The sequence below is a fragment of the Urocampus carinirostris genome, chromosome 19 (assembly GCF_059441175.1).
Source record: "Urocampus carinirostris isolate Australia breed hairy pipefish chromosome 19, RoL_Ucar_1.0, whole genome shotgun sequence".
Classification (NCBI taxonomy): Eukaryota; Metazoa; Chordata; class Actinopteri; order Syngnathiformes; family Syngnathidae; genus Urocampus; species Urocampus carinirostris.
This window is the reverse complement of record NC_142367.1, coordinates 28020297-28046027: the sequence shown is the minus strand read 5'-3', so window position 1 is coordinate 28046027 and position 25731 is coordinate 28020297. Positions and strand designations below refer to the sequence as shown.

Sequence of the window (25731 nt, the reverse complement as noted above, 5' to 3'; positions counted from 1 at the left end):
TTTTATAACACAACTTTTTTTTTTACACAATTAGAAAGGCAACTCAAATTTGACCCTGCTCTTTTGTATAAAGTCACTATTTTTGGGGAGGTATTAAAAGGAACAGTTTTCATGTGTTTTTGATTTATCTGTTCATACACGTTTGCCGATGTTGTCACTTTAGTTGCACTTGGGCCAGCTGCAGGGGGTCGTGAGAGTGAGTGCACCGGTGGAGTAAATGAAACCGCAGAAAGGTAGCAGAGAAAACGGACATGGCTAACGCGAACGTGTAAAAGACTAAAAAGTTCAAACCTACGCACACCGGATGTCACCGTTTTTCTGAGCAACATAAACATGCTTTTAAAGAAATTTGTAATTCCGTACAGTAACCCTTTTTTTTACTAAATGTTACTGTAATTCGCTGGTGTCCTTTTTCTGTAACTGTAACAGAGTAAGCAGCACGGCGGCCCAGTGGTTAGTGCGTGTGCGACACAGTTCTGAGGTCATGGGATCAAACCTTCCTGTGTGGAGTTTGCATGTTCTCCCCGTGCTTGCGTGGGTTTCCTCCGGGAACTCCGGTTTCCTCCCACATTCCAAAATCATGCATTTCAGGTGAATTGGCCTCTCCAAATTGTCCCTAGGTGTGAATGAGCGAGTGAATGGTTGTCTGTCCCTGTGTGCCCTGCGATTGGCTGGCAGGCAGTTGAGGGTGTCCCCTGCCCACTGCCCGAAGATAGCTGGATTGGTTACTGTAATTAGATGCAGTCTTTTTTCTGTAACTGTAACAGAATACGCAGCACGGCAGCACAGTGGTTTAGTTTGTGTGTGACACAGTTCTGAGGTCAGGGCTTCAAATCCAGCTACCAACCTTCCTGTGTGGAGTTTGCATATTCTCCCCGTGCTTGCGTGGGTTTCCTCCGGGCACTCCGGTTTCCTCCCACATTCCAAAGACATGCATTTCAGGTGGATTGGCCTAACTGAAATGTCCCTAGGTGTGAATGAGCGAGTGAATGGTTGTCTGTCCCTGTGTGCCCTGCGGTTGGCTGGCAAGCAGTTGAGGGTGTCCCCTGCCCACTGCCCAAAGATAGCTGGGATGGGCTCCGGCGCCCCCGTGACCCGACTGAGGATAAACAGTGCAGATAATGGATGAATGGATTGGTTACTGTAATTCGATGCTGTCTTTTTTCTCTAACAGAGTACAAAGACTTTTACCGTATCCTAATTCCATAATACATGTATTCCGTGATCCCTCAAGCCCGACACTGAATATAAATTGAGGGAATTATCACCAAAACAAGAGTTTTCTAAATGAGCTTAAATGGACTTGCGTGGGGAAAGAATAGCGGGTAGCGACAGATACAGAGCAACAAGAGTGTCAAAAGTCTTATTGGCTTACCGGAGAGAGCAAGGAAAAGCCTATTACGGCGATAGCGTTGGCGTATGTGTGTACGGGCGCATATGAGTGATCGCCGAAGGGGGAAAAAAAATGAAAATGGCAAAAACGGAGAAGAAAATGCCCCTGGGAGACTCGCCAAAGACGCAATTAAGGCTTCGTTAGCGATGGAAGGGGTGTAACTGAAGTATTTTGCGGGAATAGCAGCGACTCCTCATTAGTCTCTCATCGATCACACCTACCCCAACAGACGCTTCAAACTCGTTTGAGTTCTCGGTTCCAACTTTGTCGCCTGCGTCAATAATTATGACCGGGCTGCAACTTAAAACACAAATGTTTCAAGAGGATCGACTGATCTTGGGGATTTGTCGTCTGTGTTTAGACGTTATTGTATAGTGACTTGTTTACCTGACTGCCCATTTAGCACATGTGTTCAGCTGCTCCTCTTGCACTCTTTGCACTACTGTATAGTACTCATAGCTATAATTATTTAGTATACAGGGTTGGGTAGGGTTACTTTTACTAGATTCATTTCAATGAATTTTGGATGACTCCAATAGCAAATATGCTAATAAAAGACAAAAGAAACTAAATAGAAATAAAATTATGACTCACAACGCGTAGTAAGCTTTCTCTCCTGGCTTTGATCTCCGGCAAAACGAACATAAAATGCGACAGAAACAAAATGAAAATAAATCCATAGCTTGCCGACATCATTTTTGCCGTTCCATGTATTCCGTTACTCCCTAAGCCTGCACAAAATGGAGTCATTTTATTCCTATTTAGTTTATTTTGTCTTTTATTAGCATGTTTGCTATTGGAGTCATCCAAAAGTCATTGAAAGTAATCCAGTTCAAGTAACCCTACCCAACCCTGTTAGAATGACAATAAAGTATATCTGAATCTGAAAAAGTATTAGGTGTTTTCTCCCCGTTTGGCAAGAACCGCAAAAAAGCCAGATGGGCAGCTCATTTTTAGTTTGAGTCGAGGCAATTTAACGGGCAGGATTTGATTCCTACCTTCAAGTCGAGGTTACATTTTTGTCCGAACTCTCTGGGGCAACCATTAAACGAGCATTTGTGTGCAAGTTGTTTTGCCACTGTTTTTGGGGACCACTGATTCGGTTTTTGGAGCTGTCCAGTCAAAGAAATCATCTGGGGTTAAATCTATATTTCTGATACCAGAGAGTTATGTAGCTTTCTTTTCTTCCCCCTGAGATCGGATCTGCTACCTCAGTGGAAATGTTTCAATCTAAACTTAAAACTCACTTCTATTCTATAGCATATTAATAACCTTTATCTTATGTTTATAACATGTGTATTATTTGCCCTCATGTAGGTTTTAGATCAGGGGATAGTGTCATAATGCCGACATTTCTAGTGTGAATATTGTGTAAATCATAACTATAACCTTATCCTCCTTGTTTTATAACCTTATCTTCTTGGTTTCTTTACCTCACTGTGAATGTGTGAACCTGGAGTGTCATGCCCAATTTCGTTGTCACAATATGTTAACCCATTTTGTAACAATGACAATAAAGGTAGATTCTATTCTATTCTATAATCTCATCTCATCTCATCAGCTGTACCGCTTATCCTTATTAGGGTCGCGGGGGGGGCTGGAGCCCATCCCAACCATCTCCGGGCAGTGGGCAGCGGACATAATAGTCTGTAATTTGCAACAGTCTTTGATCTATGCAGTCCTTTGAGACTCTTTGTGATTAAGGGCCTTACAAATAAACATGACTAGACTTTACTTGTGAAATACACAAATGAGGTGAGGACAATATGCCAAAAACTGTCATTTCAATGTTATCAATCGTTCTGGGCGATGTTATTTTTTTGCACAAAACAATTAACTTAATCGAACGTTCAATCAAAGAAAGATCGATTCAGAATTCCATATCCTATATTGTGTTTAAGAAAATAGAAATTCATTGATTCTTTCATTCGAAAGGAAACCACCCAGTCCCACATTTCTGCAACATGGTAAACGCTTTATCTTTAGAGACAGTTTGAGAAGAAACTCCTTTTTTTTTAGCACAAGGATGAAACAGAATTTATTACTCTTTGTAAATCAAAGTCAAACGATGATGTTCATGCCTATGCTCCCTTTGCACAATGTTGACTATTTTGCACGATGTTGACTATTTTTTATATTTTATATTGCACTAATACGATCCCAAAACTGTATGTAACTTCCTACATGCCCACATTTCTTGTGTAAATTATAACCTTATCTTCTTTGATCCTTTATTTTCTTTAATCCTCACTGTTAAATGTGAACCTGGAGTGCCACGTCCAATTTCGTTGTTACGATATGTTCAACCCATCTTGTAACAATGACAATAAAGGTATATTCTTTTCTATTCTATGTGAGTTTACTGAAAATACAATCTTCTGGTCTAAACCTTCATTCCAAACACTTTAAAAGGAGAACATAAAGACACTGAACATAAATAATTATCTCCAGGAAGTGAATTTCAGTTTTCCAAGATAAAGAGTGCTGCCTCCAATTGAGACCAAATTACACATAGATGCGATGATGAGGTAAGGTGCACCGTGCCATTTTCCCAAAGTCATCGGAAATGGTCTGGAGTTCCCCCCCAACACGAGTGAGAAAAAACAGAAAATAAAAATGGATCTAGCTATGGATCCGCACGTGCATAAACTACCTTCTTATCTTCAGCTGTTTCCCTAATAGCTTAACAGTCACAAGAGGCATTCAGAGGATACAAACTTGGAGCAACTTTACGCATATTGATTTTTATTTTGGTGCCGGTAATTAAGCTGAGGTGATTAAATGCTAATTGCTGCAGTGGTTTTGGCCTCGAGTTTAAAAAGGCCTGAGTCGGAGAATAAAAACTTCTGGCTTAGCCCTGCAAAAAGTCATCCGTTTTGGTTCAACTCAGGGTTGGTTTGGGGATTTATTCGAAAATGAAAGCCTGTTCTATGGGTTACAACAAAAATACTACTCCATAAAACGACCAAAATATCATTATAGTAACACTAGTACACAAAAATACTACAGAAATACTGTCACTAAAATACAGCTACAGCAATACTACAAAGCAAAATACTACAACATAATATTACAACAGTAATACTACAGAAATGTACTCTACAACGTTTTGGAATTGATGTCATGTGTGTGAGAAACTTCATTCAAAGAAATGTATTTCAATGTGTTCTAAATGGTGCCAGGCAAGTATCAAATTTTCAGAGCGGCTCCTAAAACAACACAAAGATAAAACGCAGTATTTTCAAGATTCCATTTTGAATCTTTCAAGATACTTGGACTGCTACAGAAAATGAGCAAAATATTAAGAAATATATAATAGAAAAGGGTGCATTTATATCTTTGAAAACCGTATCTGTTAACTAAGAGACTGGGTAGTATTCATCTTTTTTAAAGGGACAGTATGTAATGTTTAGTGCCTTCCAATGGTAAAAAACCCTTCATTCAGTTAAAAAATAGAATAGAATAGACCTTTATTGTCATTGTTGCAACATGGGATATAATATATTGTGACAACGAAATTGGACGTGGCACTCCAGGTCCACATTTTACAGTGAGGATATAAGAAAAACAGAGATAAAGGAGAATAAAAAAATAACATGAACTATCATGCCAATGTTAATTCTCATACATTTTCACGATTGGAAAAATCTGTGTATCTTTTACATAGCGGAAGCCACACTCAAGTTTTCTTAATGTTTGTCTGGTCCGTCACACGTACCATCTAGTGGTCAAATAATTCGCACTAAGGCTTTAAGAATATACCCCTTCTGTTGAGTTACACAAGTCATAATTATGATTTTACTATTTTGTTTGCTGATTTTTCTCTCTATATTGCTACAACGCTTTCTATGCCCTTGAAAATTGTTAACTTTTTAGTGTTTGACTGTTTCATGCCAAATTTGTTTGGAATGGTGCAATCTTCAATCAAATGTATTCAAAGAAAATGTAAAATACTTTTAAAGTGGTACTACAAGGCTTAACTTCATCAACGAAAAAAAACAATGCACCTAATTACATTGATTTAACATGCCAAGGCTTTTAATCATCAATTTTTGTTGATTTGTTGTTGCAACCCTACTAAATAATACACACTGTCCCTTTAAATTTACCCAAAAGGTTTCTCGTCTGTTTTCCTGATAGAATCATTGAAAAAAGAAAAAAAAACAATATGGTGGTCCTAAAAGGCGAGATGAGATTAAAAGAATAAATTGGCGTGTTCAATTTCAGTCAATGAATAATTTGTTGGAATAAAGGATGAAGAAAGTGACTAACGGTGCCCCGTTTGCTTCACAGCGTGGAGCTGGACTTCAAGCAACAGGAGGACAAACTGCAGCCCCTCATGAAAAGGCTTTGCCCGTCCGAGCGCAGGCACTTCCCCGCCCTACCGTACCCCCACGAGGCCTTCGCGTCCACGCCTAAGCGCAAGTCCAAAGCCGAGTCCAAGAAGCACGCCCGATGGAGACTATGGTTCATGTAAGGGCATCGGGAGGAAGGGGAGCCGTCCCGATGTCATGCTTTCCTGACTCGTCATTTTCAAAGCAATTACTGGTGTACGGCACCGGGGGGCGACACTTGAAGAAGATGCCGAATGGGGCCATCGCCGACTTGGATTCACAGTTACGCGTGTCGGAACTTTACAGTGCTGTGAAAAAGTATTTGATTTTGGTGTCTTTTGCTTCCTTATCATTCGCAAAGGTTTCAGGTCATCAAACCCATTTTATTATCACACAGACTGCCCAGGGAAATACAAAATGACTTTTCAAATGTTGATTCCATTTATAAGACACCCCCCAAAAAAGGCCTCCTTCACGATAATTGGCAATGAGTCTTTCACAACACTGTAGAGGTATTTTGTCCCACTCTTCTTTGCAGAATTGTTTCAAATCTGCCATATTAAAGTGTTTTCTAGCACGAACTGCTCCTAGTATCATCTGCAAACAGAAAAGCAGCTTCAGCGACAGACTGCTGTCACAGTCTTGTTCCACGGACAGACTGAGATGATTTCTTTCCCTTGCCATGAGGCTCTTTAACTTTACCCGGGGGAGTAAAAGCCCACATGAAACCCCACCCCCACATTTGCATATTACCCTATTTTTATGACAGTGTGTATTTTACATAGAACTATCTAAATACTCTATATCAACACGTTACATTGGGTATTTATGTATTATATTCCTTTTACTTTATTAGTTTTTTATTTTCAACACAAGGATACTGCCGGAGTGTAAATTTCCCTACAGGGATGAAGAAAGGATCCATCTATCTCTATCTTTCAAGTTACACCACAGAAAATCAATTGGATTTGGCCACTGCAGAACCTTCATTTTGTTTTTTAGCTCTTCATAGGTGGACTTGCTGGTGGGTTTCAGATCTTTGTTCTGCTGCAAAAGTGCTTAATATTGACCATCTAATGGCTAAAAAAAAAAAAGTTCTGGAGTGGCCAAGTCCAGATATAAGTGCATTTGAGACGCTGTGGTGTGACCATAAATGGGCACTTCATGCTAGAAAATCCTCCAATATGACACATTTGAAGCAATTTTGTAAAGAAGAGTGGGCCAAAATTTGTCTACAGCGTTTTGAAAGACTCATTACCATTCATCTAAACTTTTGATTACGGTTATTGCAGGCAAAAGGAGGCCCAACTCGCTATCGAGTCCATAGGTTGTGATTTTTGTTGTACCTCAATGAAATCAACATTTGAAAAGTGCATTTTGTGTTGTTTCTGCGTGATATTGAACTCGTGTTGATGAACTGATACCTTTGTAAGTGATAAATACGCCAAAACCAGAGACTTGGCGGCTACTTTTTCACAGCACTGTTCCTGGACTTGCTTCTCAGCCTACAGCAAAGCACAACAAACGCAGTTCGGGATCGAAATTCCCGGACTATTTTCAATCGTGAAACTCTTCACATGGTATTAAAAGAAGAAACAGAAGATCAATGTTTTAAGACTTTCAAATGTCACCTCGACTTCTCAACTAACTTGGAGCTGTATATAAAAAGAAAATTGTTTAAAAAAAAAAAGACACTTATTTTCTTAATAGATTTTTGGGACTTCAATGGACATTTTTATTCAAGTTGTATAAAATGGACGTGAACGTTTTAGCTGAATATATTTATGAAGCAGGAGAACGAATAAAATCAGATTTATGGCAAATAAGCCACTGTAGTCATTAAGGTCTTATGTTTTTTTCAAAAGCCCTAAAATACTGTTCAAGAATAGTGGGTAAAAATTGTAAACCGAGCCAGAACCGAATGTACAAAGTAGACCTGCATTTTTTGCAGGACCGATTGACGTCTTTATTGGTCCTACCTATCCTTTTGTGGACTAAAAAGGAAGACATAGATTAGGGCAATAACTACCTGGAAAGTAAAAACTCTATTAGCTACATGCCTTGGGGACAGAATCATTTGGGGATTTTCAAGCAGTCGTGGGTGGTAATGTAGTCCAAAACGGATTTGAATAATAAACAAATGTAAGCATTTTTTTATTTAGAGGTACAGTGTGTGATATCTAATGCAAATGAAAACCAGAGCCAAATAAGCACAGCATAGCAGCAAGATGCCAGACAAACATGGCTACTAGGTACAAAAGAAATTTCTCCACCTAGAAATAGTCATAAAAATTAATATTGGTATGATAGTTCATGCATTTTTGCATAATAGTCAAATCAATGTTTATTTTACCATATGGGAGGTTTTGTGTACCACTAGGAAGTAATGAACATTACACACTGCTCCTTTAAGTAAAATGTAATATTATTAGGGGGTTTTTAAGTGAGTGTCTTGGGACGTCACTTTTTTAGGAAAGGGTATCATCGACAGTTGGTGTGATATATATTGTGTATTTTTTGGGTCAATTGGGCAGAGCATCATCAACAATTAAGAAGTGTAACAAAACTTCTTTGTATCAAAAACACACAAAATAAATAACACCAAAATGACACCCCAAAAAAGGCAGCACGGCGGCGCAGTGGTTAGCGCGTGTGCAGCACAGTTCTGAGGTCGTGAGATCGAACCTCCTGTGTGGAGTTTGCATGTTCTCCCCGTGCTTGTGTGGGTTTACATTCCAAAAACTGTCATGGCAGGTTAATTGGCCGTTCCAGATTGTCCCTAGGTTGGAATGAGGGAGCGAACTGTCTGTCCCTGTGATTGGCTGGCAAGCAGTTGAGGGTGTCCCCTGCCCACTGCCCGAGGATGGCTGGGATGAGCTCCAGCACACCCGCGACCCTACTGAGGATAAGCGGTGCAGATAATGGATGGATGGATGGATGGACACCCCATGCAATAGGTCTGTAAGATGATTAAATATACAAAACCAGATCAAATAGGGCTGGTTTCATAGATACTACTTGGCATAAGCTAGAAAAAATGAATTCATCAGCGGGATGAGAGATTTTTTTTTTTCCAGAGACAAAAAAATTGAGAAATGGACGTACCTTTAACGTCAATTTAGCACTAAAGGGGAACCTACGCATAGTACATATTTATTTGTTTCATGAAAAAAAGTGCAATTCGTTTACTATGTGCAATACTGTGTGTTTTATACTGTTTTTAAAGTATATATAAAGAAATCAACAGTTTATTATGCAAATGACGATGAATAAAAACAGACAGATACAGGCTTTGGTGTTTTTTTTCAGTTTGTTAATTTACAAATTATCCTGCGGCATTGAACTCTTCTTGTCATGTGTATTAGTGCATCCGTCTATAATACCAACAGTGACAAATGTAATATCACCCAAAAATGTAGGTGTCACATTTGACCCCCATCTGGCTTTTTTCCATCTTGGCAACATTGCTAAAATTCGCCCCATGATGTCCCAGTCCTAATGCTTAAATTATAATTCATGCATGTGATACCTCCAGTCACGATGACTGTAATGTACTACTCTCCGGTCTCCCGAAGTCTAGCTGGTACAAAATGCTACAGTGAGGCTTTTAACAAAGACAAAAGCTTAAACGCATGACCCCGATTTTAGCTAACCTGCATTGGCTCCCTGTCACTTTAAGATGTGATTCTGTTGGTATTGTAAAAATGCAAACGTTTACCCCCAAATATCTTAAAGATTGAACTTTCCCCCTATGCACCTGAACAGAACATTTGCTCAGAAAACTCTGGTCTACTCGTGATCCCAAGAGCCAAGAAGAAATCCGAAAGTTCAAGAGCATTATTCATTTGAGCCCCGGTGCTGTGGAACGCTCTGTCCTCTGAAATTCAATGAAAATTCACAATATATATTTATCAGGAAGAAAAGTGGTAACCTATACTTGAACTTTGACGGTAAAAGTCAATATGCATGGCATCCTGTTCATTTCAGGTTCTATTTCCTTTAAGTAGGGCGATCCAAGTTAGATTTGTGCTGAAGGTGTGCCGCCTTTTGACTTGAACTTGGGTTTCAATCCATGTGTTCTTTGCCAGGTCGCATTTTATAAATCGCAGCGGCTCTTGCCAACATAAACATACACTTAATCATGTCTGTCTCTCAGCCGATTGATCTAAGCAGAATAAACATAGTAGTCATAGTTCTTGCAGAGTCCTGAAACAAATTTCCTCCATATTTTGGAAACATAGCAACAATTTCAAGCATTTACAAGCAGTTCACCCAAAGTTCAAGTACTTTTGAATCCTTGAAGATACAACATTAAAATGCAAACATTTTCACTGATTTGAAGCACCTGTACGAACCTGGTTATAAGTTTGAAAACACAATATGCATCCAACAAATAGTTGGTGGAGAAATTTGATCAAAATTGTCTTCAAGTACTTTTCCATGTATCCTGAAATGGGAAAATGAATTGCTTGAATGGAATTTTTTGGTCCAATGTTCGAACCAAGGAAAAACATTGTCATACCAGGTGCAATGTAGTAGATTCTTTTTTAATTTGGCAATTGAAACCTCAGAATTTTTTTGAATACACCAATGAGGACTCCCGTATAACCAATCTCTTCCAACTTGCCTATTGATAATAAACTGCCTCGCATTTCTTTCTTTTTCTCCATTTTCCTTTTTTTTGCTTTCTTTCCCTTCCTTTTTTCCTTTTATTCACATTTCCCTTTTGCCTCTTCTCTCTTTTTTTGTCTTATTTAGAAAAAAAAAAATCCATATATTCCCCTTTTTTTTGTCTTTCTTTGAGAAAGGCTGGGAAGAAAAAGATGAGTCTTTTGCTCATGTTTAGTCTCCGTGTTTGTAATGTTCCGTGGATTGAGTTTGGGTTGTACTGCACATGACAGCGACATCTAGTGGACAAATATAAAACACTGTCCATTTAAGAAGAGCGGAATGTTTTTATCAGCGCTGTTTATCACCCGAATCCGAGCTTCCGAGGCCCCCAACTCAAATGGGTTTGAGACCTGTTTTCGATTCCGTGTTTTTAGTTTTCTGGTTTGAACAATTCTATTGACACTATTAACAGCAAATAAACAATGTGAGGTTTGAACAATTTTTCTCGGCAATTTTAACAGCAATTAAGCATATTCACAATTTCGTTATATCTGACAATATGACGTTTTAACAATTTTTTCCAACATTTTTAACAGCAATTAAACACACAATTTCATTATATCATATCCCAACAATACAGAGACCTTGGATGTCCTTAAAGGCACTTCAAAATTGAACATATTCATCCTTCCATCCATTATCTACACCGCTTATCCTCAGTAGGGTCGCGGGGGTGCTGGAGCCCATCCCAGCCATCTTTGGGCAGTGGGCAGGGGACACCCTGAACTGCTTGCCAGCCAATCGTAGCGCACACAGAGACAGACAACTCACTCGCTTATCCCCACATAGGGACAATTTGGACCGGCCAATTAACCATGTTTTTGGAATGCATGAGGAAACCCACGCAAGCACAGGGAGAACATGCAAATTCCACACAGGAGGTTCGATCTCATGACCTCAGAACTGTGCTGCACACGCGCTAACCACTGCGCCGCCGTGCTGCCCTGAATGTATTAATACTATTATTAATTGCAGACAAATATTATGATTATCATTAAATGATAGATTTTAAAAGTGCAGTTTATCAGCCAAATGTTGGTGCAATACCTAGTTGGAATACATTTAAGGAAGGAGAGCAACTGATTACAATGCAGGACCACTTCTCGCTACGCTTCTCGGGTATGTAGCATCGGGGTCGAGTGGAAAGGAAGAAAGGCAGAAGCAGGCATCTGAAACCCGGAGTTTCTTTTTTTTTTTTTTACCTGGATAGATGGCAGCGCCTGCTGTCAGGCAACAGACAAAGAGGATGAAATTGCGAGGGAAAAAAGTACTGAAATAACAGCAGAAGGTGGCAGGTAGAATTACAAAGTATAACGACTTGGCGTTTCGAGATATATGGGACACATGACAAAAAGAATGGCAGAAACTGTGTTAGTTGAAATCTAGTTCGATCTCGGTAATGTCGTCTAAAAAAATTTGAAAAATCTAATAACTTTGTTTAAAAAAATGAATTTGGTAAACTAAGTAAGTCAAGATGCCCAAAAGTTTTCTAAAGCAGTGTTTCTCAAAGTGGGTTGCAGTCCCGTTTTTAGTGGGTTCAGGGTTCGAACGCCTTCATGGCCAAATGCAAGCACCTTTCGTGGACTTTCAAAGCCAGTTTTTCCAATTTCTCCAGTACGATTGAAAGAAAAACTCCAGTGGGAATCATTTTGCAGATACACAAATATATCTGATCTACATATGTGGTTTTTCATCTATTTTTGGCATTTATACGATTTTTAGATCTGGAGTAAATTGCAAAACTATTTGTGGATCTGAATAGTACAGATTTGTCAAACGACAGGAATAATGCTACGGAGAAAAAAATAAATCGAAAGGTCAATTGCACTCCTTAACAGTAGATGGCAAGAGCACCCTGCTTGGTCTCTTACTTGTTAGATCAAGCGGCACGCTTAAGAGGAACCACATCTCATTCTATTGTGATTCTGTGCGTTTCATTGACCTTTACTGCCGATTATAATGGGTCCGAAAAAAGTTAACGATATAGGGTAAATAAAGTGGAAAACAGTGACGACAACAATCTAGTTGAAGAAGGAAACGGTTGTGGAATACAAAGAAGTGTACGAGTGTCATTGAACACTGCTGGAAGATACAGTAAATGGTTCAAAATGTTATATACATATATACATATTTATATATACATGTATTTATTGTTTTACCAGCATATTAATTTTTGTTACCTACATCATTGATTAAGCGTCGATGATTAGGTAAATGCTTTATTAATACTTTAGATTTATTTCAGTAGGTGGCTATTTTGAAGTAGTTTTAGGGGGCCGCTTATATGCGGGGTATACAAAGGACTTGAAGCATTTTATTGGTCATTCTGACTTTTGATAAAAAAGGGAATATATTCTACCATCTCTGCATTCATTGGATGAATTTTAAATGGTGGAATTGTTTTCCCATTTTGGTCAAAGCTCGTCATTAGAAGGGAATGATGAGTCCTGAACAATGTTTCCTGTAATTTTCCAGGGGTCTGAGCGTTCACACAAAGTCGGTGAGCAATGCTTGAAACAACAGTGAGCAACAGCAATCCCAAGTTGTTTTCTTTTTTGTTCTATTTCCCCCCCTTCCTTTAAGTCATTTTGTACACAATTTTACATAATATTTGGTCGTGTAGGGATTAAAGAAGCAAAAACAACCCGAAGAGACGTTTGGGACCCGAAAGAGCCGGTTCTATTTGGTGAGCTGAGCCGAAGAAGCCGGTTCTCGAAAAACTCTACTGACTTTACTCAACTTTGTTCTACTTCGACCTTGACTTCCAAATACCGCATTTAGAACACAGCGTCAGGGGAACCCGTGTATTTTTACCTCCATGCACTGTAACTTTGACTTCATTCGCTTCTTGATGAGCAATTTCGAGCCCTAATTTTTGTGAGCCGGCTAGATTTTCTTGTGCGCGGAAAAGCTCTGGGTAGTGCGCGATTGCGAACACACGCAGCTTAGAGGGAACATTGATCCTGAAGTCCCGTTTAGAACCGCATTTATAATTGACAGATCCTAGCAGGCCACAAAACCTCATATGCTAAAGCGCAGCCCGGGGACACAGCAGTGAGATGCCGCTTCATCTACATTCCGCCTGAGCGCTGGGAAAACATCATGAGTAAGGAAAGGGGAAGCCAAGTAGAACGCTAATGCATAAATCTCAATGTTGGAGGCTGCCACTCAGTGGGACAAGGTCAGTGGCTGAGCTGCCGAGTATCATGTAAGAATGCCTAAAATATCCAACTCGACTGGTTCAAAAAAAAAAAGCCTAGATTTAAAAAGGCAAAACAATTTTGCAAGAGTCAAAGGGAATCTTTATAGAGGAGCATTTTTTTAAGTCATGTTTATTTGTGACGCCCTTAATCACAAATAGTCTCAAAGGGCTGCACTGATTATCGCAAACCACAGACTAATTTTTAAGACTATTATGACACCATCCCCTGATCTAAAACCTACATGAGGGCAAGGGAAAACTCAAAAAACCTCAACATGAGGTAAATGAAGAAAGCTTGAGAAGGGACCACACATGAGGTCATCCCCCTTTCAGGATGACCAAGCCAAAATGGATGTTGCAATAACAAATAATACACAGATATTGTCAACATAAAATCTAGGTTATTCATATGCTATAGAATAGAAGTGTGTTTTAAGCCTAGATTTAGGAGCCTGCATGCTGACAAACAAGACGTAGATGGGGAAAAACGTGAGTAAGATCAGTCCTATCAGCCTACTATGACATTGTATATGTTTCTGTGGTGCAGTGGTTAGCATATTCACCCAACACGTGAAAGGTCCCTGGTTGAAGACCGGGTGGAAACATATTTTGGCCTGGAGAGGGATGGGCGCCCCCAGGCTTTACTCGCCCAAGAAAAACTACCATGTATACATAAATACATATACATATATATAAAAATACATATATCCATCACTTGATAGACTTGCACTCAAGCTCGCTATTTACAACACAGATTGATTTATAATGAATGAAATATTGAAATCGTGTGAGGAAAAACATAGCATTGATTAAGGCAAGAAAATAAAAGAAACAGCAGCACTGTATTATCTTCTGATAGAACAGTTCCCCCCAAAAGTTAAAGCACGACTAACAAATTATCTTTGAAGAAAAGGAAAAAGTAAAGAATCAATGAAGTCTGCCTTCAGCTTGCTCTCCCGAGATCCCAGAGTGTTTTGTAAAAAAAAAAAAAAAAAAGAGTAAAAACAAAAAAACAGCAATGCGGATTCTACAATCTAAGGGAAGAAAGAAAATCGATTCAAAAATGAATCTGATTCTGCACAAGTATAATATTAGTTTCCATGTCTATGCATATGACACTCAGCTGGAGAAATCTCCTCTATTAAAATGTAAATGGTCTGCATTTCTATGGCGCTTTTCAAGTCAATGAAGACCTCCCAAAGTGCTTTACATTGTGCTTCACACTTTTCCCTTTTAGACACTAACTCACCGATAGCAGCGTCAGCCATGCAAGGCTACCTGCTATCGGGGGCATTAGGAATTCAGTGTCTTGCCCATGGACACTTCACCATATAACAGGGAGAAGCCGGGTATCGAACCGGCGACCTCTTGATCCCAAGACGAGCACTCTACCTTCCTAATTTCGCCCCATTTCAAAAAAGTGTCACTCATTCACCACATCTTTGGATGACGCTATCAAAATACCACATTAGTCACAAATTAAAGGGACACTGTGTAAAATTTTACCATTGTATGGTGTAGTGGCATTGAAAACAAGTGCTACAAAGCTTAAGGAAAAATACAATCTACGGTGACTCAAAGTGACCAAATCGCACAATTTTTCTTTCTTTTGTTTTGTTTAAGTTGTAGAGATTTGCAGGCCTGCCTCAACCGATATAAAATGATGGATTTCACTTAACTTCTTGCGCCTCAATCCTGAAAAATCTGAAATGTTAACCCCTTAACATCCTAGGGCCCGTCGGCGGGGCCTCAGACTGTAATAAGCAAATATGTCTCTTCATTTCTATTTCTGAGTGGTCTAACTCAGAGGATTTAATGTCAGTAACACTTTCAAAAGAGACCTGAAGCGCCCATTCGGTTCAATTGACTTTGGGTACGTCAGAAAGCCAAATTCGTTTTAAACTACAATGCATTTTATTTATTATATTGTTCTCTAGTTCTGCCATACTTAACATATTGGGCAGAAGTCTGGGGCAGAAGTTGACTCCAGCCCCTTTTTATCCTCCAAAAACGTGCAATTAGAACTATACACAGGGTAGGATATTGATATCATACTCATATTTTATTCCTGCAGTTCAAATTAGTAAAATTGGATGATTTAACTGCACAAATGCTATTTAAGGTTAACAAAAACATAGTGCCAGAAAACATCCATAACTGATTCATTCGGAAAGAGGGAAATTATAACTTAAGGGGCTGAGGTCAATTCAAAATCCCAAAGGTGAGAACCACCAGGAAAAGTATGTGTGTGTCTGTGTGCGGAGTCAAACTTTGGAACAATTTACAAGACGAGATCAAACAATGTCCAACTATTTACGTGTTCAAATTTAAATACAAAAAAACATGACTGGCAGAATACAGAGATGAAGAAAATGGGGTATCAGTGATACCAGAGATTGGAAATACTGCGTTTCCAACTATAGTTAACCTTGTTGTTATTGTTACTATTATTGTTGTTATTATCATTGGTGTTTCAATGATATTTAGGGACTAGTAGCATTATAACGTTAATAGATGGGTACTACGAAGATTAGTGTATAAAATATGTGACTGTTGTTATTATTATAATTATTGATATCTGACCTATGTAATGTGTGCATCCTTGAGATTGTGTTGTATTTAGACACAAAACAGGAGCTATCTATAGAATGTAATTATCGTATTTTCCGCACTATAAGGCGCACCTAAAAGTCTTAATTTTTTTCAAAAGCTGACCATGCGCCTTATAACACAGTGCGCCTTATATATGGCTCAATATTAAATTCGCAAGGTCTCGCAACTTACTCAACAGCCGCCGACTCGATTTTCCCCCGAACGTGGAGTAGTCCGCGGTGTATGCTGGGATTTATATACCGGCGTTTCATTGGATAACCAATGTGTCAATCATCATTTGAATCGATCACTATTGGCTGAAGTTATTCGGAGCCTCGGATTGGCTAGATGGCCAAAACAAACCCCGCAATCGGCCGAGTTTAGCAATGGCGTAGCAAGTCCGCGGTGTATGCTGGGATTTATATACCGGCGTTTCATTGGCTAACCAATGTGTCAATCATCATTTGAATCGATCCCTATTGGCTGAAGTTATTCGGAGCCTCAGATTGGCTGGATGGCCAAAACAAACCCTGCAATCGGCCGAGTTTAGCAATGGCGTAGCAAGTCCGCGGTGTATGCTGGGATTTATATACCGGTGTTTCATTGGCTAACCAATGTGTCAATCATCATTTGAATCGATCCCTATTGGCTGAAGTTATTCGGATCCTCGGATTGGCTAGAGGGCCAAAACAAACCCTGCAATTGGCCGAAAAAGATGTGTCAATCATCCGTTAAATCGATCGCTATTGGCTGAAGTTATTCGGAGCCTCGGATAGGCTAGAGGGCCAAAACAAACCCTGCAATTGGCTGAAAAAGATGACTGAATAGCAAGCTTGCTAAACAACGCCATAAAGAAACATGTTTCATTAGTCTGTATTTGTAAATATTCTACTCTCCTGGATTTACTTCACTCACGGTTGTAAGAAGACCATGATTGCGTATCATTATTGAACGTGAGAACTTAGGTGAGCTATGCGGCTTTATATTTTCCTGGTATCTTGTTTTAGAACGATCTTGATGTTGTTGTGATGAGTTGAGTGAATTCAACTCAATTCCAAGTGTTTATTGTCATATGCACAGTAAAGTTGCGAGCGAAAAAGAAAATAGAAACATAGAAATGTTTGGCATTTCTTGAATCCCAAGACTTTAACCTTCCGAATGATATTTGGAAGGATGCATTTGAGTGACATCGTACGGACACGTATTTGCTTCTTTGCAAGCTTTGGGAATGTTAAGGGGGTAATAAGTTGGACTGAATCATCTGACTGTTTTGTCCACGTTCCCATTGTAGCGCCTTATAATCCGGTGCGCCTTACCTATGGAAGATATAGGACCAAAAACTATTTTTTGGGGGTGCGCCCTATAACCCGGTGCGCCCTATAGTGCGGAAAATACGGTAATAGGGAAGATGAAAGGGTAGGAAAAATAAGCATCTGCTTCATTCTACCCCTTTTCCAACATGTTGTGTTAACATTATTTTGTTATTGAGTCATTGTTTTTGTCCTGTTTTTATTTTATAATGTTCGAAATAAAGTTTTCATTCATTCATTCATTCAAGACTCCTTTCAGTAACAGATTAGGAATACTACAAGAAAAGCTTTTTTTGTGCGGCCCTTCTCAAGGTCTCTTCATTTACCTCATGCGAAGGTTTTTGAGTTTTTCCTTGCCCTCATGTAGGTTTTAGATCAGGGGATGTTGTCATGGTAGTCTTTGAGACTTCTTGTGATGAAGGGCGCCACAAATAGACACGAGTTAACTTGAAGGAGCCATTGCACAACCGTACTCAACATGCACACTGCAGGCTGCTCTGATATTCTTTCTCTTGATGGCACCACAGGGGTCACACAAAGGCAGAGAAGTTTCATTAGCCAGCAAGCTTGTCTTGAATTTGTAAGAGCGGAGAGAGACGGCTTAAAAGCACTCTCACGTGAGAGCTGATTGCCTTGGAGGCCACGCGCAAAACAAGCCAACAAAAAAGGTTAGGACCAGAAGGCGTCATCTGGTGAGTACCCCGATTGCCGGAGCCTGGAAGATAAAAAGCCGTTTCGCTAAAGCCACGGCATTCCAAATGAGGGCTGCACGATTGACCAAAATCGAATCGGTATTGCGATGAGACCAAGTGTGATGGTGTAATTTGGGCGTGTGCAACGTCAGGCCTATCCAAATGTTATTGTCTCGCAACCCATGTCATAATATTAATACTATGTGTCCCACTAGTAATGTTGAACGCAGTATAAAATAAAATTATTGACAAATTCAACAGGTGACAGCAGTATTCCTTTTGCCCTCGGCTTTGAGAATTTCAGCACACCCCATTTCCAACATGAAACACGGAAAGCTGAGCGTGAGGGCCGCTGCTTCCAGGACAAGGGGAAATCAGAGTCATCTTTGGACTGACCAAAGTCCGAAAATTCGAAACAACCTAATTTACAAAAAGACTATGGCTGTTTTTTGAAAGAAACTACATGGAAACAAATGCTGTGAAAATGTGAAGCGACCGGAAGCCGTTTTAAAAGCACAGCAGCACTTTTAATTGAGACCCCGCAAAACAAATGAAAATGCTACAAAGGTGAGCTATAAGGTTGAGAGGCTAATCGCCAAGCATTGCATACCTTTCACCTGAGCTAGACGCTCTCTAAATAGCTTTCTTACTCTGAAAGGAAAAGCCCTCCAATTTACTTTTATTAAATGACAATTGAGACCGCCCTGCGATTGGCTGGCAACCAGTTCAGGGTGTCCCCTGCCCACTGTTAGATGATTGCTGGGATGGGCTCCAGCACCCCCGCGACCCTACTGAGGATAAGCGCTGCAGCTGATGAGATGAGATGAGATGAGACAATTGAGACCATTTATTCAACTGCAATTCTTTATTGTTTTTATTTGTTGATCTAAAGTTGGTATTTTGTTACTGTCGCAATCTCTCAGTTGGTAATGGCGTCAACTCGAGGTAAGTTTGCATGTCAGTATGATTAATAAAAAAAATCTAGCACAGAAAATGCACTTTTCTTTTAAAAATCCATTCCAAATTGCAATAGAGGTCTGAAAAATCGCAAATAGGTTCTTTATCGAAAATTACAAATGCAGCTTTTTATTGTCTTGGCACAGTGTTCAAGTCTTATACTCGGTCTAATTAGCAGGACCGTTTCACCGAGCTCTGAATGAGCGAGGAAATGAAACGGGCTGCCAAACAATGGCGCCATCGCCTAATATTTGCACAACACAGCACGCAGAGGAGAATCTTGGATGCAGGATAGGAAAGAATAGGATAGTGGAGGTCCAAGACCGCTTTCAGATTGCAGGGCCAGAATTTTGTCCTGGAGTCTCAATGGATTACAGAGAATAAAGATTGCGGTGATAGGGCTCGATTCTTTTATTGCTGAGGGGACAACAAAGTGGGAAAGAACTGCAAACTTTAAATTATGGATGTGATCTGTTCTTTCTGTCACCCTGATGTTATGCCAATCTCGGATGCCTGCGTGGCATTGAAACCATTTAAATGGGAGTTTTATACCATCAATGACTGGAACACTGGCGTCAGCTGGACGGGGCACTTCATGGAGGAAAACAGTGTGGCAGGTTTGATCAATTTGGAGCTCGGTCACAAAATTCCTCATATAAGTGAGGCGCTCTACATACAGAACACTGCAGTGATGTCTAAGAACCCTTATAACACCCTTCTGGAAGACAAATCAGTTCCCGTTTTTGCCAACATTGTTCATATACGGAAACCCCTCGCTACTTCGCGGTTTGGTTATCGCTGGTGCACGGATTTTGAATTGATTTTATCTTTGTCTTTGTCTTCCTCTAATCCTCGCGGAACGCTGACGAGCGAATATAATGTAGTAAATTAAATGGTCTGCATTTATATAGCGCTTTTCAAGTCAATGAAGACCTCCCAAAGCACTTTACAATGTGCTTCACACTTACCCGTTCACACACACACAGTCACACCCCAATAGGGAGTCAGCCATGCAAGGCGCCTACCTGCTTATTGGGGATTCGGGATCTTGCCCAAGAACACTATTCTAAAGGGTTTGGCGTAGCTTATTAGTAAGTATCAAGCCTCTGGGTATGATTCAGTATGATAAATCACCATTAGATGGTTGGAGTGGCTTTGATCAGATATTTTTCCAAACATCGATGAAGCCCCCACTTCCTAGTCTTACTTCCTGTATCCAGTGATTGAAGTGTGTATCTGGCACCGTATGGCAAGTATCGCTATACTTGACAATGGACACCATAACATTAAAAAGTGAAAGGTTGGCACAAGTATTGGCATGAGGATTGTATATAAAGGCCACGCCCTATTATCAGGTGTGTCTAATGTGAGTTCAAAATACAACTGACGCACGTAATCAAGCGTACGCCTTTTACTGTGGTGTGCCTTATGGTCGTGAAAATATGTTAAATATGCTCGACTGACATTCTAATGGGAGTGGTAAAATTAAATGGTTAAAGGAAATAATTTGGGGTGGGTAAATCTTTAAAATAAATGTACTAATAAGAAATTTAAAAAAAGCAAACCATTACTTTTGAGTGTCATCAACAGATACATGAAAACATAATTAAAATCCTTGTAAAGGAAGAATTAAGGTGAAATCCAAACACATAACTAACAAGCCTACTTAGAAAACCACGCAAAATAACAATCTTGAAAAACAAAAGATGTACTATATGATGAAAATTTATTTCCACTGTGGGCACAACAGGGTAGGCAGGAAAAAGACCAAATAGGAACCTGAGGTTGCTTTTTTTTCAACCTTTGAGGGTTTAAAACAGTTTAAAGTATGTCGGTTTGTTTAATTCCATGTCCAAGTCCTCCTTGCCAGCATGTTTCGAACAGTTGGCACATACTGGTCCATCACCATGGCAAACAGTAACAACAGAAAAGACAATTTCTCAATTTTTTGTTGCAATCTGGCACTATTGTCCACTATGAATGACGTGTCGCGGTCACCTAGAAACGTAGGGCTCACATTTTACACGACAAAACACTCATTTGCAGTTATTAGGCGCTCGACTTCATGATCGCTAAGTGACTCACCGGTATTCGCTACTTTGAAAGGTCACATGATCCGAAAACACGTGATGCATACAATTCAGGGTCGAGCTGAAAACGGCTTCAGGTGTGCATTGCTCTGTTGACGTTCTGCGGCCAAATTCAGAACAAACGTTTCATTTTGTCATAGACCCGGCAGAATTTCCTTAATATTGTAATGGAGTTATAAAATATATATATATATATCTCATCTCATTAGCTGCACCTCAGTAGGGTCGCGGGGGTGCTGGAGCCCATCCCAGCCATCATCGGGCAGCGGGCAGGGGACACCCTGAACTGGTTGCCAGCCAATCACAGGGCACACAGGGACAGAAACCTCGCTCGCTCAGTCACACCTAGGGACAATTTGGACCGGCCAATTCACCTGAAATGCATGTCTTTGAAATGTGGGAGGAAACCGGAGTGCCCGGAGGAAACCTACGCAAGCACGGGCAGAACATACAAACTCCGCACAGGTAGGCTGGTAGCTGGATTCGAACCCACACAGGAGGTTCCCAAGACCTTGGAACTGTGCCGCAATCGCGCTAACCACTGCGCCGCCGTGCTGCCCATATATACATATATATATATATATATATATATTATATATACACATATATATATATATATATATATATATATATATATTTATGTATAAAGTAAATGAGGCCATTGTGGGATGTTGAAGAGCAAACCCAGGCAAAGGTGATTTTTATGCCAGTTTGTACGTTCTTAGACAACAAAGATGTCTAAGATAGACAGCTTTAAAACAGCCCGGAGAGAGAGTTATCACCACTTAAGTTTAAGATGGAGTGCGTCATTTGAGGTATCCTTAAAAAGTACAGTATTGTCCCAATCTAAACTTATTTCATTTATCTCTCTCATCCAAACCTATTTATAGATAACAATTTGTGTGTGTATTCGTATGAGACTTATAGGAGGCTAAAGGGCTGAACCGATTTTTGTGAAAATTTACAGTAGTACTTTAGGGCCCCGGGAGTGTTTTGAGCTTGGTTTTGTGTCAAGGCTGCAATAATGATTTAAGCCTTTAAAACGGTACCCCTTAATAACTGTTAGCACTTAAAACTAAACAAATGTGTCTATAAGCTGAAAGTAATGCACCCGACCTTACTCATTTGCCGTATTTAGTCACATTTTTACAAAGAAAGGTAAACGAAACCAGAGTTAGAAACCCTAATTGACGCATAGCTGCAAAAATGAACGTCTAATCTTAAAGTGACAGTGTGTAAAATTAAGTGTCTCCTACTGGTACAAATAAACCTTTATTCAAGTAAAAAAAAAAAAAAAAACATTGATTCGAATAATAAGCAAAAATACATGAAATCGCATACCAATGTTATTATTTTTAAATAATTATAGGTTGATAAAATTTGTAATTTGTTTTTGAGACGAGTTCCTGAAGCTTCCATTTTCAGTAAGTTCTTCCTGTTACAATTTACCACTCGGAAACGCTACCTTCATTTGTTTGCATGGCCCATAATAAATCCATAATTGATACGTAATCCTTGCACTGATACACATTTCATAGTGCCCCGTTTAGGTGTAGTATGCACCTGTCCCATTGGGGGCGATGCCGCTTTACAGAACACAATACAGCTGCCGGTAATCACAGGGGAAGAAGAAATGTGATGGCAAAACAAAGCCACCAGAGAGCAGCGTTGGCTTGATTTTTAAGCACACAGAGAAACAATTGACAAGATTTAAGCACTTTTTACCCCTTGAAAGAACAACATTCATATGCAAGCATTTTGAAGGATTTCAAGCACCCGTACAAACCCTGTATATGTTAAGAATATAAGCATGAAATGTGTATGAAAGTGGGTGCATAGGTGTGGGAGAAAGTATTGAGGTGCCTGCGAGAGCGCCACCTTTTGACTTACAATGTGAGGAGAGTCTCGGCCCATGGAGATGACGGTCCTGTTCACGGTCCTTAGCAGCTTCTCCATGATGATCTGCACATGCCATTGAGTGGGACCCTGCAGATACATGAAAGGAAGACAGCGTTTAACGAAGGCATTCACCCCCGAGAATTGTATTTCCCAGACTATAAGTAGCAGGCAACTTATACTCCGATGAGACTTATCGGTGAAATTCTTGACACATTACTATCGGATATATAATTTCACATGTTCTTTTCGGACTTAACAGCAGGAGGGCGCTCTAGGCCCGTGTTTTCGGCGAATTTTTTTTTTTTGCTTCTTTAATCCCAACATGACCAAATATTTTACTGTGGTCTTTGTGTTTGCTGTTTACTTTCCACCGCTAACCGTTTGCTAACGTTAGCATAGCGCTAAATCTCCTGCCCGCCGCTATCAATAAACAGCAGCTTGCACACCCCAGCTTTATCGTCGACGGCGACTTTAATCGGGCATGTTTATGGACTGTACTCCCAAATCCATTCAATATGTGGACTGAGCAATTCGGGAAAAACACTGGACTATGTGTAATGTAAGATCAAACATCAATCATTCCGGTTGTATCCACCAACTCTGTTTGTCCCTCACGTCATCCCCATGACGTTTGTAGGCTGTAAAACCTTTGCAATAATACATGAGTCAATTCATTCAAAAGTGAAATTTTTCTTTTGCATTGCCGGAAAATGTCAAGTTTTGGACATGTTTGATAATGATTTAGTTGCCACACTTGGGGTTGCCGTTGCTCACTGTTGTTTCAAGCGTTGCTCACTGGCTTTGTGGAAAATTACAGGGAACATTGCTCTGGAGTGACTTATAGTCATGAAAAGACAGTAAGAAAACAGCAGCATGACAAACATATATGACAGTGTGGGACAATGAGGGTAGACCGATTGAATGAGTCAGCAGGGCCTGTCGTTTAGGAGGGCGATGGCATCGGGGATCAGGCTTTTCCCAAAGTCTTTTAAGTGTGAAAGGTGTTAAAACCAAATTAAATTTTGTCCTTCCCAGTGCAGAGTTCACCCACTGGGAGTGCGTTCCTCACCACGTCTTTCCTGTAAAGAACCTCCAGGATGTCGCTGAGCAGCTGGCAGCAAGCTTTGAGTTCCTCACGTCTCTCCAGGTGGAACTTCAGCTGCTCCGTCATCAGCGGCAGGAGGATTTCGCGGCAATCTGCGGGGGAGAACGCACAAGTCTCGTAACTGGGGGCCAGGGCGGCATATGCCGATACAGACGGCGGTGGCTCTCTCGAGTGTTCCCAAATCGGGGATTAAATGCAAACAATGTGTTTACGAGACAAATTGGACAGATTGGAAACATGACAGCAGGTGCCACCCTCCCAAACGGTATAGTAGAATTTGTTTTTTGTTTTTTTCAGTTCTCTAGGGCATTGGTTCACAACTAATGACAAGATGCGACCCAAACAAGAAAACATTTCCATCTTTCAAATGTATCCAATCAAAATATTGTGCCGTTTAAAGCAGAGATAGTAGAATAGATTCACCTTTGTGGTTCAAAAAACAAAGGTCAACTACCGTATATAATTAGATACTAAAATATCAAAGCGTGTATCCAATCATGGATAAATATTTAATCATCTATTCAATAAAGATGAATGTACCGGTAAAAAGCTAAAAAACGAACATTTTAAAACCGTTTACCGTACTTTCCAGCTGCGCCTCAATGGCAGACACTAATACATCTTTTTCCTATTTCACAATCGTTCCCTTCTTCAACTCAATCGTTGCAGAGTCCAGTTTCCCAGTTTTCTTTCCCCTCGTCACTAACTTTCTTAGGACCCATTATTATCGGCAAAGCAAGGAAATACAACCAACAAAATCGCAATAAAATGAGATGTGATCCCTCTCAAATGTGCTGAATGAGATCAAGCAATTCCCTATTAGGATCTTCTGGTAAACACCAGAATTCACAATTCCGTCAACCGTAGCAAGTTGTCCAAGCCCTGCCATCTACTATCAAGGAGTCTAATCGACTCTCCGTTTTCTTCTTAGCATTATTTTGCTGAGGCAAAGGCCCGCGCCCTACTGAAAACAAGTCCGCGACCCACTTTTGGGTCCCGACCAACCAGCCGAGAAACATTGCTTTCGAGCAGCTAGAGCAGTGTTTCTCAACGGGTCTATTGCACTCCTTAGTAGTAGTTGGCGTTAATGCCCTGCTGCATCTTTTCTAACTGTTCAGCCATTTGAGGGGGGACCACATCTCATTTTATTGTGGTTTGGTTGGTTTTATTTCCCTTTTCTGCGCAGAATGGGTCCAAAGAAAGTTCATGATAAGAGAAAGGGAAAGTTTGAAACAGTGAAAACATTGAAATACGAAAATGATGTACGAGATGGGCTGATTATCAGTCGACCTCTAAAGCTGATGGCATTTTGGGGAGAGCAGACAGGCAGTGTGACCTATTCCATGACCGTGTTGCGGATATTCGCTACCGTGATGGGTGAAGAGATCACTGTGGACGATGTCAATCAGACAATCCAGCTTCTGCCTCACCAGACGTCCCTGAGGAACCTTTAGGATGAATTCCGTGAACAGCTTGCTGTTGAAAT

At 40.1% G+C, this 25731-nt stretch overlaps 2 protein-coding genes across 2 annotated transcripts in view; one reads left to right on the top strand and one right to left on the bottom strand.

The window, feature by feature from the left end:
* insyn2a (inhibitory synaptic factor 2A) overlaps positions 1-9016 on the top strand; it is a 35555-nt gene extending 26539 nt beyond the window's left edge. The window contains exon 4 of the mRNA XM_088324184.1: positions 5687-9016. Coding sequence (XP_088180310.1) covers positions 5687-5870 — 184 coding nt within the window. The 3' untranslated portion in view covers positions 5871-9016. The remainder of the gene's footprint in view (positions 1-5686) is intronic.
* Positions 1-25731, bottom strand: part of dock1 (dedicator of cytokinesis 1) — a 197617-nt gene that overhangs the window by 111579 nt on the left and 60307 nt on the right. Inside the window, exons 25-27 of the mRNA XM_088324183.1 lie at positions 25615-25721; positions 24210-24337; positions 23132-23227 (exon numbers count right to left, since the gene is read on the bottom strand). Of these exons, the coding sequence (XP_088180309.1) occupies positions 23132-23227; positions 24210-24337; positions 25615-25721 (331 nt within the window). The remainder of the gene's footprint in view (positions 1-23131; positions 23228-24209; positions 24338-25614; positions 25722-25731) is intronic.